The following is a 13,205-nucleotide window of genomic DNA, read 5'->3' as shown; positions in this document are numbered from 1 at the left end:
TTTTATTCACAGCTAGCGTTTACCCGCGATATCGTCTCCGCAATATAAGATAAAGTAAAAGTAGCATACAATATGCCCGTCTATGTCAGCTGCCCTTTAGTGAAAGTATGTTCAAAATCGGCAATGCCATTTCGAAGTTTACCCAGTACAAACGCGGCTTGCGGACAGACAGACAAACAAAAAAGAATTAAATGCGATCTTCCCGAAATCTGGAATTTTTCTATTGACATTACAAACAGACACTTTAATTTTACTCTATATATAGTAAATATTAAAAAAAAAAACAAATTCAGCATTGCTGGCTGGAATACCTTTTGTTAATAATAAGTTTATATTAAAAAAAAAACAGCGTAACGACATGTCACATTGTTGTAGTCCTTTTGCTCATTGGTCCGTGTGATGGCAGATTCACCGTTTCCCGCGCAAGGCCACCTTACTACGTAGGACAGCTATAATTAAGTTGACATTGCGTAGACGTGCTACGGCAATATGGCGACTTTTTAGTACAGGCGTTTCTGTTATGTGAAAAATATTGTGTTGAAATGAAATGCTTTATTTGCAAAGTACATATAATAACCATTCTGACAACATTTTTGCTTTGAGGTAGAAATAAAAAGTAGATAAAGAACAAGATTAAGGGCATCAGATGGGCAAGAAGCTAATGAAAAATACATACTTAGAGCGGGCGCACACCGCACTATCGCACAACTGACGTGCTATTTTCTGTTTCGCAGCCAATTCAACTGTTTAGCTGCACAACTAAAAATAGAGTAGTGTGTGCACCTCCACATAAAGTCATAGGAATCAAAGCGAGACTAAAAAGTTGTGCGATAGTTTAGTTAAAAGTGTGCCCATGCTCTTAGATACGACTGAATGTGTCGTAACCGTAGTCCACTAGATTAGTAGACAGGCGAAGGGAGGCAGAAACGTACCAAATCATTCAAAAAGTTTTAATAATGATTGATTTTGTTATGAGGAAAAATTACATTGAAACAACGACCTAAAATGCTTAGTATAATATTGAACTAAAATATCTTCAATTTCATAAAACGCTCAAAATACATAATGTAACATACATTTAGATTTATAACACAACTGCTGAAGAAGGCAATAAGATCTAATGTTACGCGCATCGCTTCCAAATCGGTCAACGTCAGACCTCAGTATCTTTGGTGAATTATTCACGCAAAATTGATCTTTACGAATGTTCATTCGGATTCGGGATTCATTGGGTATTCCGATATCATGTTTACTTCATTACCTTTGAATAGCTCCCCGTGATATATTTGTAAGTTTGTAAACCGTCCTTGTGAGGAGCTAAAAATAATCGTAATATATTATTAAGATGTAACTATGTTTTGATCAAGTATTGAATGAGTGATGTTTTCCAGGATCTTAAATGAGACTTCTAGATGCGTTCCCTTTTTAGTATTTCTTTTTTTTTTTTTTTTTTATAACATAAGGTGGCAAACGAGCAAGCGGCCACCTGAAATCGCCAAAATGGCGAAGCGACCGCTGCCCATAGACATCCGCAATTGCAGATGCGTTGCCTACCCTTATCCGACGGAGGAGGAGACGCACATAAAGAGGATATTTCCCCTTCCTATGCATCTCCTCCACCGTCAAATCCACTTCCTCTTCCCAACCTCTATAAGAAAAGGGTGGTAAAGGGAAAGGGACTTAAATTAGGCCTCCGGCACCACACTCACATCAGACGAAACACGGAATTGCTTCCATTTCACGCCTGTCTTCTGTGTGGTCGTGGTATTACACCGGGCGTGCCGGCCCATTCGTGCTAAGATGTTAAAGCGGGCACTACCACTGTTTAGCTGCACAACTGCATTCTTAACACTCATTCACATTTATACAGGGACTAGCTGTTCTCGTGCGATGTCATTATCATAAAATTATTTTATTGTTGACATGACATGATGACAACCTTGCTTCCTTGATGTTGGCAGCAACGTATGGTCTCTTTCCCACATTAGGGTTTCTATTCAAAATATTTATCCCTAAGTTTAATATCGTGAAAATATATAGCCTAAAGCGTGACGCAAGTGTAGGGCCTTGTTATTAAATAAAGAATTATTCAAAATTATGCTGTAATTGCTAACATTTTAGGCAACAAAGAAGTGTGTTTACACTTTATTATAATAGTGTAGATTTCAAGATGTCGTCTTTCTGAAAGTACTTTCACAAACTTTTCATTTTAATTTAATTAAAAAGCTATCGAAATATCAATCAACAAATCCAATGAAATCCGCTTTAAAATTGCAATATCAAAGTACATCCCGTGATACTTTTGATCGGTAACAATTTCGTAATTGATAGGGAATGTAAATCGTTTCATACACTGTATTATTTTTATGATACAATACTTTGACAAGCTTAAATCTAGAGTTACTAAATTAATTTATCAGTTAACATAGTAAAGGAATAAAAACAATCCAGCAGATGTTTTCTAAAATGTAATAAAAACGATATCTTACGTTTGATTTATCCTTCGACCGATATCAATTGAGTTACTTATGTTACGACATTCTAGAACGTTTAGAAAATGAATTGTGCGTGGGTCCATTTACTAAAGGTCTGTATTAACTTACAAGTCAATTTGTTCTTTGTCAAGAAATAGTTTGACTACAATTTATTCGATTATCCTCTTTATGCAGCTTTACAATATTTCAACATTAAAATCATACGCATACTAATATTATAAATGCGAAAGTTTATATGAATGGATGTTTGTTAGAGTTTGTAGCCTAAACGGCTGAACAGAATTCGATGAAATTTGGTGTAAATGTAGTCTGTAAGAACAGACAGACTACTCACTTTTATTTGTTTTTAATTCCACGAAGACGGAGTCGCGGCGAAAGCTAGTAGTTAGAAGAAAAGTAGAAACAACATGAAATTAAAATTTATTATTTATACAAAAGCCGTTTCCGTCATATTTTGTTAGTTTATATAGCTAAATGACCAAAGGATGGCTTAAATTGTTGCTCTCAGTTTCCCACAAAGCGTGCATGCTTCGTCGTTTGTATGAAAATTACGTACAAATAATTTCTGCACTTTGTGACCTACGAAATATTTTAACAAGCTAAAACGAGTAAACTATTTTAAAATGAACCAAAATTAAAAGATTTTGGGAGCTTTTATTTGCAAAGCAAGCAAAAATTTTAAATCTTTACTGGACAATTTTACCGACATTCCGAGCAAAAATACTGGATCGATTTTAAAAATTCTTGCACCATTAAAAAGCTATCAGTGAGTAACATAGGCGACTTTTCAACTATTTTTTTTTAAATTTACGCTGGCGAAGTCCTAAAAACAGCTAGTTACTTATAAACTACGAAAAAGAATCACCTTCAATACAATAGTTTAGTTAGTTACAGTTAGTTTACATTAGTCAAATAATATTTCTGATCGTAACTATTAAGTAGTTGACGATAAAATAAAGCTATTTCGAAGTGATAGAACAATATTTAACATCAACTTAACTCTCCGATGGATTCACAAATATTGAACCTTCTTTTATAACAACTTTATAGAGTTACAAAAGCCCACTCTAACCAGTTAAAGTAGCAACTCTATGTTATATGAGTATATTCGTGTCGAAACTCAGACTTGAGAGTATTTTTAATTTTAATTTTAGTCTCTTTCCCTTTCCACTCTTTTCTTAAGAGGAAAGGATGGGAAGGAAAAGTGGATTCGACGGTGGAGGAGACGCATAGGAAGGGGTAAAATCCTCTTTATGTGCGTCTCCTCCTCCGTCACTGAAGGGTAGGCAACGCATCTGCAATTGCGGACTTTTATGGGCAGCAGTCGCTTTCCATTTCGGTTTCAGGTGGCCGCTTGCTCGTTTGTCACAATATATTATAAAAAAAAAGTTTGTCTTTGGAAATGAAAGGTCTGTTTTAATTTTGTTCTCTATATAAAAAAACCAATGCACATATCTTACTATTACTATAAATGCGAATGTTTAGATGGATGGATGGTTAGATGCATGTTTGTTAGAATTTGTAGTCTAAATTGTTTAACGGATCTCGACGTAATTTGGCAAAGATGTGGATCATAGTCTGTAAGAACACGTAGGCTACTTGCTTTCGTTTTTTATTCCACGTAGACAAAGTCGCGGGCTAAAGCTAGTTACATTGACATTCTAATCTTACTAATATTATAAATGCAAAAGTTTAGATGGATGGACGCTAGAGTTTGTGGCTTAAACGGCTGAACGGATCTCAATGACATTCATCTTAGATATAGAGCATAGTCTGGAGGATCACGTAGCTTATGTTTTAATTCAACGCGGACGGAGTTGCAGGTCAAAGCTAGCATATTTATAAAGTACTTTTACTAAAGACTTTATCATATTGTGCACAATGACCTCAGATTTTTTGTCTGTGATTTTTCAACAGCGGGTACTCGAGGTATAATCTCACAAAGTGATAAAACAAACAATGAAAATACTCATGTCACGAACAGAACCTACCTTTGTACTTTGTGTTGTTAGGACATTGAATTACGAGAGAATAAAAATATCTATCTGTTTGTGTATGAACAATCTACTAAAACGTAACGTAAAAAATTAAATTCGAATGAAGTAGGTCATGTATGTGTTTCTAAATCCAAATAAAATGATTTCAAGTAAAAATACAACTTACAGATTAAATAAATCGAATACTTTCTAATCTTGTAGAACAAATACATCTTAATCAGCGACTAAGATAAAACATAATAAAAAATGTATATAAATAAAAACTGCGAATGAAACGCAATTTCGCTTTTTTATTCCTCATTTGTTTTATTACCAATTTAGTCAGAAACCGAGGCATATTTTCTCTAATACTCGTCTTCTACCTTTAGTTGCCAAGCCCCCAATGTACTTAACCTATTGTTTATAACAAATCTAACTTCGTAACTACGAGATTCTCCACAATTTCTTTCATGTCATCAGAGATTTGTGTTTAATCGTACAAAGTTATTATTCTCGGAGAATATTATTTCGGGCGTTTTGTTTTCGTTTGTTGTTTCGAAATTCTTGTTTCTTTATTGAAATTATTGTAGCGGTCCAAAATTCTTTTTGTTTCGAGTTTTAATTGAGGGGTCGCTGTTCTTAAAGTAATTTGAAGTAAATTGTTTTTGTGCACTTCGTTATTATGAGAACTTCATATTTTAATATTCCGGCTTCAAAAGAGATAATGATTAAAATTATTATCTACGGTAATAAATGGGTTTTGTTTAATAAAATTTTATAAGACTTATAAATTTTATTACATTCTATTCGGTTGTAAATCTGGCTACAAACGCTCTGTATTAACAATTTTAACAGAACAGTCGATTGATGTTATAAAGGGCTAAAACTGTACAGTTAAAATTTTGTCTACACAACTACAGTATTAACTAAACAGTAGGACTGTTCATTTAAAAATGTTAGTTGTTATCCGTATGTAGAAAGCTTTATAGGTAATGAAAAAGACAAAAATACAAATAGACAAGGCCTTATTGGCGAAGGTTTGACAAATAAAATTCATCCATCAAATATGGAAGGCTTATTATTTCCCAAATCCTTTACCCGCGTCACACTTGTCGGGGAATCGGATAGCAAACATTTGTAACACGTTCTTACAACACACGTAAGCAAATAATGGGTTGGTTACAATTTTGGGAGTGTCCCGAGTTACAGTAAATAAAAAAAATGTAAAAAAAACACGAGAGAAGATGACTATAAAAACAAATGGACAAAGAAAAACAGTAAAAGCGTAAATCTAATGGAATAAAAGTTTTTTAAATGTTTTTAGGCAGTAAAAGATATGTTCATATATAATCGTTAAATATTATATCGTGATGATTTTACATTAATAATACTTTAGTGAAAAACCATAACGATATTTCAATGTGTAAGAAAAGAGAGTAGATTGTTATTACGTTATATCACGAAAGCTATTATTCTGGTAATATTTAGGACGAATTGTACAAGAATAAATTACTGAACAACATTTAAAATATTAGCAATATATAGTTAAGACTAAGTAGTTAGAAATTTAATTAAACACGAGCTTTTTAATCAATACTATTATAATAAAGCGCAAACACACACTTCTTTGTTGCCTAAGATGTCAGCAATCACAGCATATTTTTTAATAATTATTTTTTAATTAAAAGCCCTACACTTACGTAACGCTTTAGGCTATGTATTTTCACGCTATTAAACTTAGGGGTAAATAATTTGGATAAAAACCCTAATGTGGGAAAGAGACCATAAGTTGCTGCCAACATTAAGGAAGCAAGATTGTCAAGGTTTGTCATGTCGTGTAATTTTCAAATTTGCTATTGATAATTTGACAAATGTAAACAATAAAATACAATTTTCATAATTTCATGCGGATAAAGCCGCACAGGAACAGCTAGTGTTATATAAAAACCTAGGAATTTATTTTTCAACAAAGAGATGTTAAAGTAAAATAGAAACGACATCGTAGACATCTGATAAGTTGTGATCACTGCAACAATACAAGCCTAAGAACAACAGTATTCACAATAACAATAACGTACTATAAAACATTATGGCTTACCGTGGGCTTCCACTATCGTATATACAACACAGATTGTGTCAGTTCTTTCTGAAAGTGTAAAACTACGGTTAATTTGCTCTCTCTCTCTTGATTCTCTCTTGATTTACCTTTTTCTGTTGCATGTTGGATTAAACCATGAAACATTTTTTTTTACTAAATAGTTAAATATTCAATTTGTGAACATAGGCGTGTATATTTATTCTATTTTTATGTAGTCAAACATTTATCTTTAAAAACAAAAGTGGAACTGTATCATTGTTTAATTTCGCGGTTCTCAGTTTTACCTTGATGTTCGTACAAAATTACGCCAGAACAAACATTTCTAATTACATATCCCGCATTCCTTCATTGTACCTTAAGTTTGTACAGTCAGCTTCATAAATATAACATTTACCAGGCTACAGAAAACACGCGTTGGGTTTTAAAAACAAGTATACACGTCTGCATGTGTTTCGACCATGAATAAATATTATTAACTGATAACTGCATCCATCATTTTGAAACCGAACGCCTATAGAAGTTTCTGTTTAGTAAATGCATATATATTTATCTAGCTGACTGTACAAAAGATAATTGTTGTTGCTTCGACAAAGACGGTTTTACAAGAACTTCTGTCTACAATGGTAGGGCCCGCTTTAACATCTTCGCACGAATGGGTCGGCTCCCCCCAGCAATACCACAACCACACAGAAGACAGGCGTGAAGTAGAAGTAATTTCGCGTTTCGTCTGATGAGTGTGGTACCGGAGGCCCAATTTTAGTCCCTTTCCCTTTCCACCCTTTTCTTAAGAGGAAAGGATGGGAAGGAAAAGTGGATTTGACGGTGTAGGAGACGTATAGTAAGGGGAAATGTCCTCTTTATGGACGTCTCCTCCTCCGTCAATTAAGGGTAGGCAACGCATCTGCAATTGCGGATGTTTATGGGCAGCGGTCGCTTGCAATTTCGGTGGATTCAGGTGGCCTCTTGCTCGTTTGCCACCTTATATTGTAAAAAAAACAATATCCTGTCTTCATACCATTGAAAAAAGGACATATTATTTATTCTACTAAAAAAATCTTATGTCAGTAGATTAATATTAAAAATACCCAAGAAGGATGCTAATGTTTGTGCAATTCTTACTCCACTATAAACTATGAAGATTCATTTCGTTTGATAAACTTAATATCTACGCTTAGCCTTAAAGAGTAAATAATATCTTCCATTAAAAACTACATTTATATTAAAATAAAATGCTTTGAAGTCTCTCATTCTCTAGTCATTTATTAGTCAGTTATTTTGTGTTATTTGCTAACTATTATGTACTTACTAAAAGATTTCACTTTTATTATCTATATCTGTTCGATTTAAAAAAAAAATGTCAAATTCCTGTGAAAATGAAGGAAGTTCTAACTAGTTTCGAAAACTACAATTAAAAAAGTTATTTCAGTGACTGAATATTATTGATAATTTAATTAACAAGACGCCCGAGTACTGCTCAGTTCAATTATTAATTCTCCCACTCGCTTTTAAACTTACTAACAAAATAATTCAGTTAAGAAACTTCCAATTAACTCATTTCTTTATCTTTTCTTTTAACGTGTGCTGGAAATATCTCCGTTTACTTTCGTTCGTTCTTTTCAATCGAACTCATCATTAGTTCTTTATACTGTCTACGAAGTTTGATTTTTATTTGATTTCATTTACATTTATTTTGCTATGTTTTTATGGTTTCAACAATTACAGAATATTTTTATATTGACTCAAGCTTTACTTATAACTATTGAAGTGATTGCTGAGATTAATTGAGGGTTAATTACTTTTAGTAAAAACTAGCTTTAAGTTTACGTGTTTATGAAGTAATAAACTTGATTCACGAACACGGTCGGTCGAATTCCGAAACTGGTAAAGATAACTTTCCATAACTATAAATTGCAATTGCAAAGTTATAGAACTTAACACTGACTTCACGAAACGATGTAACTTTGAATTATGTCGAGAATCATGTCTAATAACTTTGCTGTGGTAGCAACAACTTATATACATTTTTCACAATCTTTGACGCTTTATTTGTACTTTATTTTCTCGATAAAATGTAAATAATGTGACTAGTGATCCGCCCCAGCTTCAATTGAAAAAGAATATACGTTTCATATATTTTCTGTTGTATCCTTACCCTTCCTGTTAGACAGAAATGTAGTCTACTAGCTTTCGCAAGCGGTTTCGTCTGCGTGAATTAAAAAAAAGTAAGTAGTCTATGTGTTCTTCCAGACTATAACTAAATCTATACTAAATTTTATCGAAACCCGTTAAACAGTTTAGGCCACAAATTCTAACAAACATCCATCAATGACAATGTTGCTTTCTAATGGTAAAATATTTGTTAAACTCATCCACTAGTAGCTTTTTAGCATTCGTTACGTATAAAAGTTGACAATTTCAGTCATACATCACGTGTACCGCTGTCAGTTTCGCTGCAAACCGCACGTAACATTTGCTAGCTTCAGCAGTGTGAAAAGGATCCATTAGTGACGACAGTTGCCCTCAAAAGTAACGTACACGTTTCACACTGCCATTAGAGCAGTGACACACTTTGTTGCACTCTATAAAATATCCGACAGTTACAAAGTAAATGCATGAAAACTAACACACAATATTGTGATGTATTCCGGCATACGAGTAGGAAGACAAACAAAATATGGCTGTAAATGCTATTCTGACAGTCGTTCAGTCTTTCACATCCGCTTAATTTATATTAAGGGACGACCTTAGCGAACATTTAACGTCATTTAGGAAATCCGAAAACTAACTACGTTAAATTTAATTTAAATACCAATAATTAAAATATGATACAATTTAACTTAATATTAAAATTATTGTAGATTCCTTAATCTAAGAAAGCGATTAAATAATAATATTCTGGACAATCAAGTAGAATTTCATTATAACATCTTGTCAAATACTCCGTTATTAAAGTCTATAGCATCCTTTCACTGAACATCGGCGTGCGTCAAACCCTTTTCGCAAGTCGAAACAGGCCGCAAGCTAAGATGGGAACTTCAACTATTCACGAGCCAAGTGGCCTCACAAAGACTTAAACGTACATGCAATGTAGACGTTTATATACCTAGTAGTTATAAGTAGGTACGTAATCGGACTCTTACTATAATATTATGTTATACTAGCTCTCGCCCCCGACTTGTACACTTCTAAAATAACCCTTATTTTCCTGACTATATGGCACAAAATGGCACAGATTCATGCTCATTGTTATTTGAAAAATACTATGTCATCCTTAACTGCGGATGTTTATGTGCAGCGGTCGCTTTCCATTTCGGTTGATTCAGGTAGCCGCTTGCTCGTTTGCCACCTTATATTATAAAAAAAAATACTTGTAATGTGCGGTTGATTAGTAGATAATCTCTGTCAATAGAGCGCTTGACCGCTCACCTGAGACTGATAAGCGATTACGAACCTTGACTAGATACAAATAATGTCCAAAATATAAATGTTAATTAACATCCGAACCCGTCAGAAGTATGTAATCAACTACTTTTACACTTGTACATAACATGCTTAAATAATTGTGTCAAAACAAAAGCAATTCAACATGCGTGTTGTGTGTGATACAATGATGTCTATCATCACTTTTGGATCCCAAAGATTCCAATGATATCAAAGTTCACTTACATTATACGAATCTTAGCCGACAGTAAATAAATTAATAGAAATTTCAAGAGAATTCTTCGCTTTAAAGCAGTGAATCAATTCCCCTCATAGCACAAGAAAACGCCAGCTCGAGTGAACTGAACCGATTGTAAACCGGGAATAAATCGTAAACCCATTAACTCCAAGAGTTATTCTTGTGCGATTGAAATCATTACTGTGAAAATCATCAATAAACCTTTTTAGTGATTTTATAATTGTTTTTATTTATTGCAAAATATCAGGCAATTTGTATAAGAATCTTAAGTTTCATCCGTCCCACCTTTTAGTCTCACTATCACCAATAAGGGGACAAATGGAACCGTTAAGAAAAAAAATATGTTCCAAACTTTTATTCTCATCTGTCGGCACGTGGGGACAGAGCTGGGTGACGGTTGGGTAATTCGTCAAACCATCAACCGTATCATATAAATATACCAAAGTTTGCTATAAACGTTCGATGTCACAATAACATTTATTTAATGGTGACTTAAACAAACCCTTAGTGTAAAATAAACTATGCAAACCTCTTTAGTGACCACACTTTATGGATGGAAGAAAAAGTGTGACTGTACAGTGTTCACAAAGCGGATGATATATAAAACTCTTTCTATTAGAAGATAGGTTTTTATTTTTTCTTTTCTTTGTTACAGAATGGTTCGCCCCACCTGCCTGCTGGTCTGCTGCCTCCTCGGAGCGCTGATGCTGGTCGTACCTGCGGCTTCCTATCCCAGGTTGTGGTACATTTTACAATACTCGCGCTATCGAGAAAACAGACAGCGGTTTATAATGATTTTTTACAAGCAATTTGACCACTATTTGACATTGACTTATATAATACTAACTGTTGCTTGCGACTTCTTTCACGTGAAATTTAAAAATATGTTACTCAGCAATAACGTAGCTTTCTAATGGTGAAAGAATTTTTGAAATCGGCCCAGTAGTGTTTCAGTTATTACGTTCATACAATAATACAAATATTTCCTCTTTGTAATATTAGCAAAGATGTAAATGTGTCATTGATGTCATTAATGTCTTATGGCATCATTAATATACAGGGTGACTGACAAGTTACTAAATATTAAAGGAGATTACTCGGTACCACATCGGTACGGTACAGCAATCCTGTATATCAACTGATGACATTTTATTTGTGTATTTCAGTGTCAACGACTACCGCCAGGACGTCGCCGAGGATCCCGAAGAGATCAGGGAGATGCTGAGCCGCCTGGAAAGCCTCATCCAACTGCAGCGTCAAATGGACTAGTGAGTTCTTAATATTTTAATTCTTATATCATAAACCATAAAAAGATTTTTTTTTCACATTTATAAAATTATTCTGACTGTATTTTTAAAGTATGTAAATATTCAGAACTAAAACAAAACATGTGTAAACCCTTATCTAGACAAATAATATACAAACGAATTCAGAACCTTTTTTTAAGTCGGTAAAAATGTTTTTTTAAATTCAAATCTACGTTAAAAAAGGATACTGATAAACGGCATTTTGATTTTCTATTTTTCAGCAGCCATTACTTTATTATTTAATAAAAAATATTACAATTGAAATACAAAGAAGATTATTGTCCTTTTTATTAAGCTTTTTAATAAAAGTCGAAACAGTAAACAGTCGAAATTCTCTGAGTTCTTATTTTCACATCAAAGCTTATTAATACGCTGTAATAAAAATCTGCGTAAACAATTTGTTTCTTCTTAATCATACTAATATTATAAATGCCAAAATTTGGATGGATATTTTTACTATATACCTCCAAAACTGTTTAGAGGGTCTCGATGATTCTGGATAGATGCAGAATATAGTATGAAAGAACACAGGTCACTGTGTTCTTTAATTCTGCGTGCACGAAGTCGCGGACGAACGCTAGTATAATTATATTCATGTTTTAATGTAGTTTTCTTTTACAGCTACAAAGATGGCATCACTAGGTATGTCTGCAAAAAGCGCTTGATATAACTTAATATGCAAGTTATAGTCGCATAATCGCTTTAAAATACATGAATACTTAAAATGCTTATTTTTAAGTTACCTTAGCTATAATAGCATGCATTTGTGTAAAATTCCGCATATTACCAAAGTACATGTTTTGGGATTTGCTTTTACTAAAAACATTGCATTTTGGTTTCAAGTTAAATTTCTGCAGTTTTGCATAATTTTATGTACTTTCATTGAATACTTTAATTTATATTCATTACAACCCGATAACTGAACTTATTTCCACCTTTTCTGTATTATTATTAAGATGAGGAGGTAAATCTCTATCTAACTAATGTTATAAATGCGAAAGTTTAGATGGATGGATAAATGGATGGATTGATGTTTGTTAGATTTTGTAGCCTAAACGGCTGAACGGATTTCGATGAAATTTGGTACAGATGTAGAGTAGAGAGTCTGGAAGAACACATAGGCTACTCACTTCTGTTATTTTTAATACCACGCAGACGGAGTCGCGGGCGAAAGCTAGTTTATTCTAAGTTTGAATTTATATCAAAAAGTTTGCAAGTAAATTAAAGCGCACGATAAAACGAATTCATGAAAACGTAATATATGTTGATGAGGATTAAAGGAAGAAGTTTTGTGGAAAATACTATTTTCTGAATAAAAATTTTCATGAAAAATCACTTTTACATTTACTGGTGGAAAGTTTTCATCGCTTTTCCTATTCTATAATAATGTATTGAAAGAAAATTTAAATTCGTAGAATAACGCACGCTTGAAGTAGTTTAAATTACTATTTTTTGATAAAAATAATTTTGCAAGTAATCTAAAGTAAAACGTATCTGAAAAATAAAAATTGTCAAATCATAGATAAATATTTTAGCTACTAAATTACTCGCTATTCGACTAAATTAGTCTAATTTGAACTATACATTACAATAAGCCAGAGAGCAAGTCTAGTTGATACTACAAATTGCATGCATCTTTTACTTGCCTTG

The 13,205-nt window shown here is 33.2% G+C and overlaps 1 protein-coding gene across 3 annotated transcripts in view; it reads left to right on the top strand.

Annotated features, from left to right (window-relative positions):
- The window catches only part of LOC106100005 (diuretic hormone class 2), a 31,888-nt gene that overhangs the window by 18,338 nt on the left and 345 nt on the right, over window positions 1-13,205 (top strand). Inside the window, exons 2-4 of one of the 3 annotated variants that reach the window (XM_013278720.1) lie at window positions 10,904-10,984; window positions 11,415-11,516; window positions 12,177-12,197. In XM_013278720.1, coding sequence (XP_013134174.1) covers window positions 10,905-10,984; window positions 11,415-11,516; window positions 12,177-12,197 — 203 coding nt within the window. In that variant the 5' untranslated portion in view covers window position 10,904. Of the gene's footprint in view, window positions 1-10,903; window positions 10,988-11,414; window positions 11,517-12,176; window positions 12,198-13,205 lie in introns of all 3 variants that reach the window. The other 2 variants (XM_013278719.1, XM_013278721.1) reach the window with 2 other exon arrangements.

Source organism: Papilio polytes, unplaced genomic scaffold (assembly GCF_000836215.1).
Source record: "Papilio polytes unplaced genomic scaffold, Ppol_1.0 DF824080.1, whole genome shotgun sequence".
Taxonomy (NCBI): domain Eukaryota; kingdom Metazoa; phylum Arthropoda; class Insecta; order Lepidoptera; family Papilionidae; genus Papilio; species Papilio polytes.
This window is presented reverse-complemented; position numbering and strand designations above follow the sequence as displayed.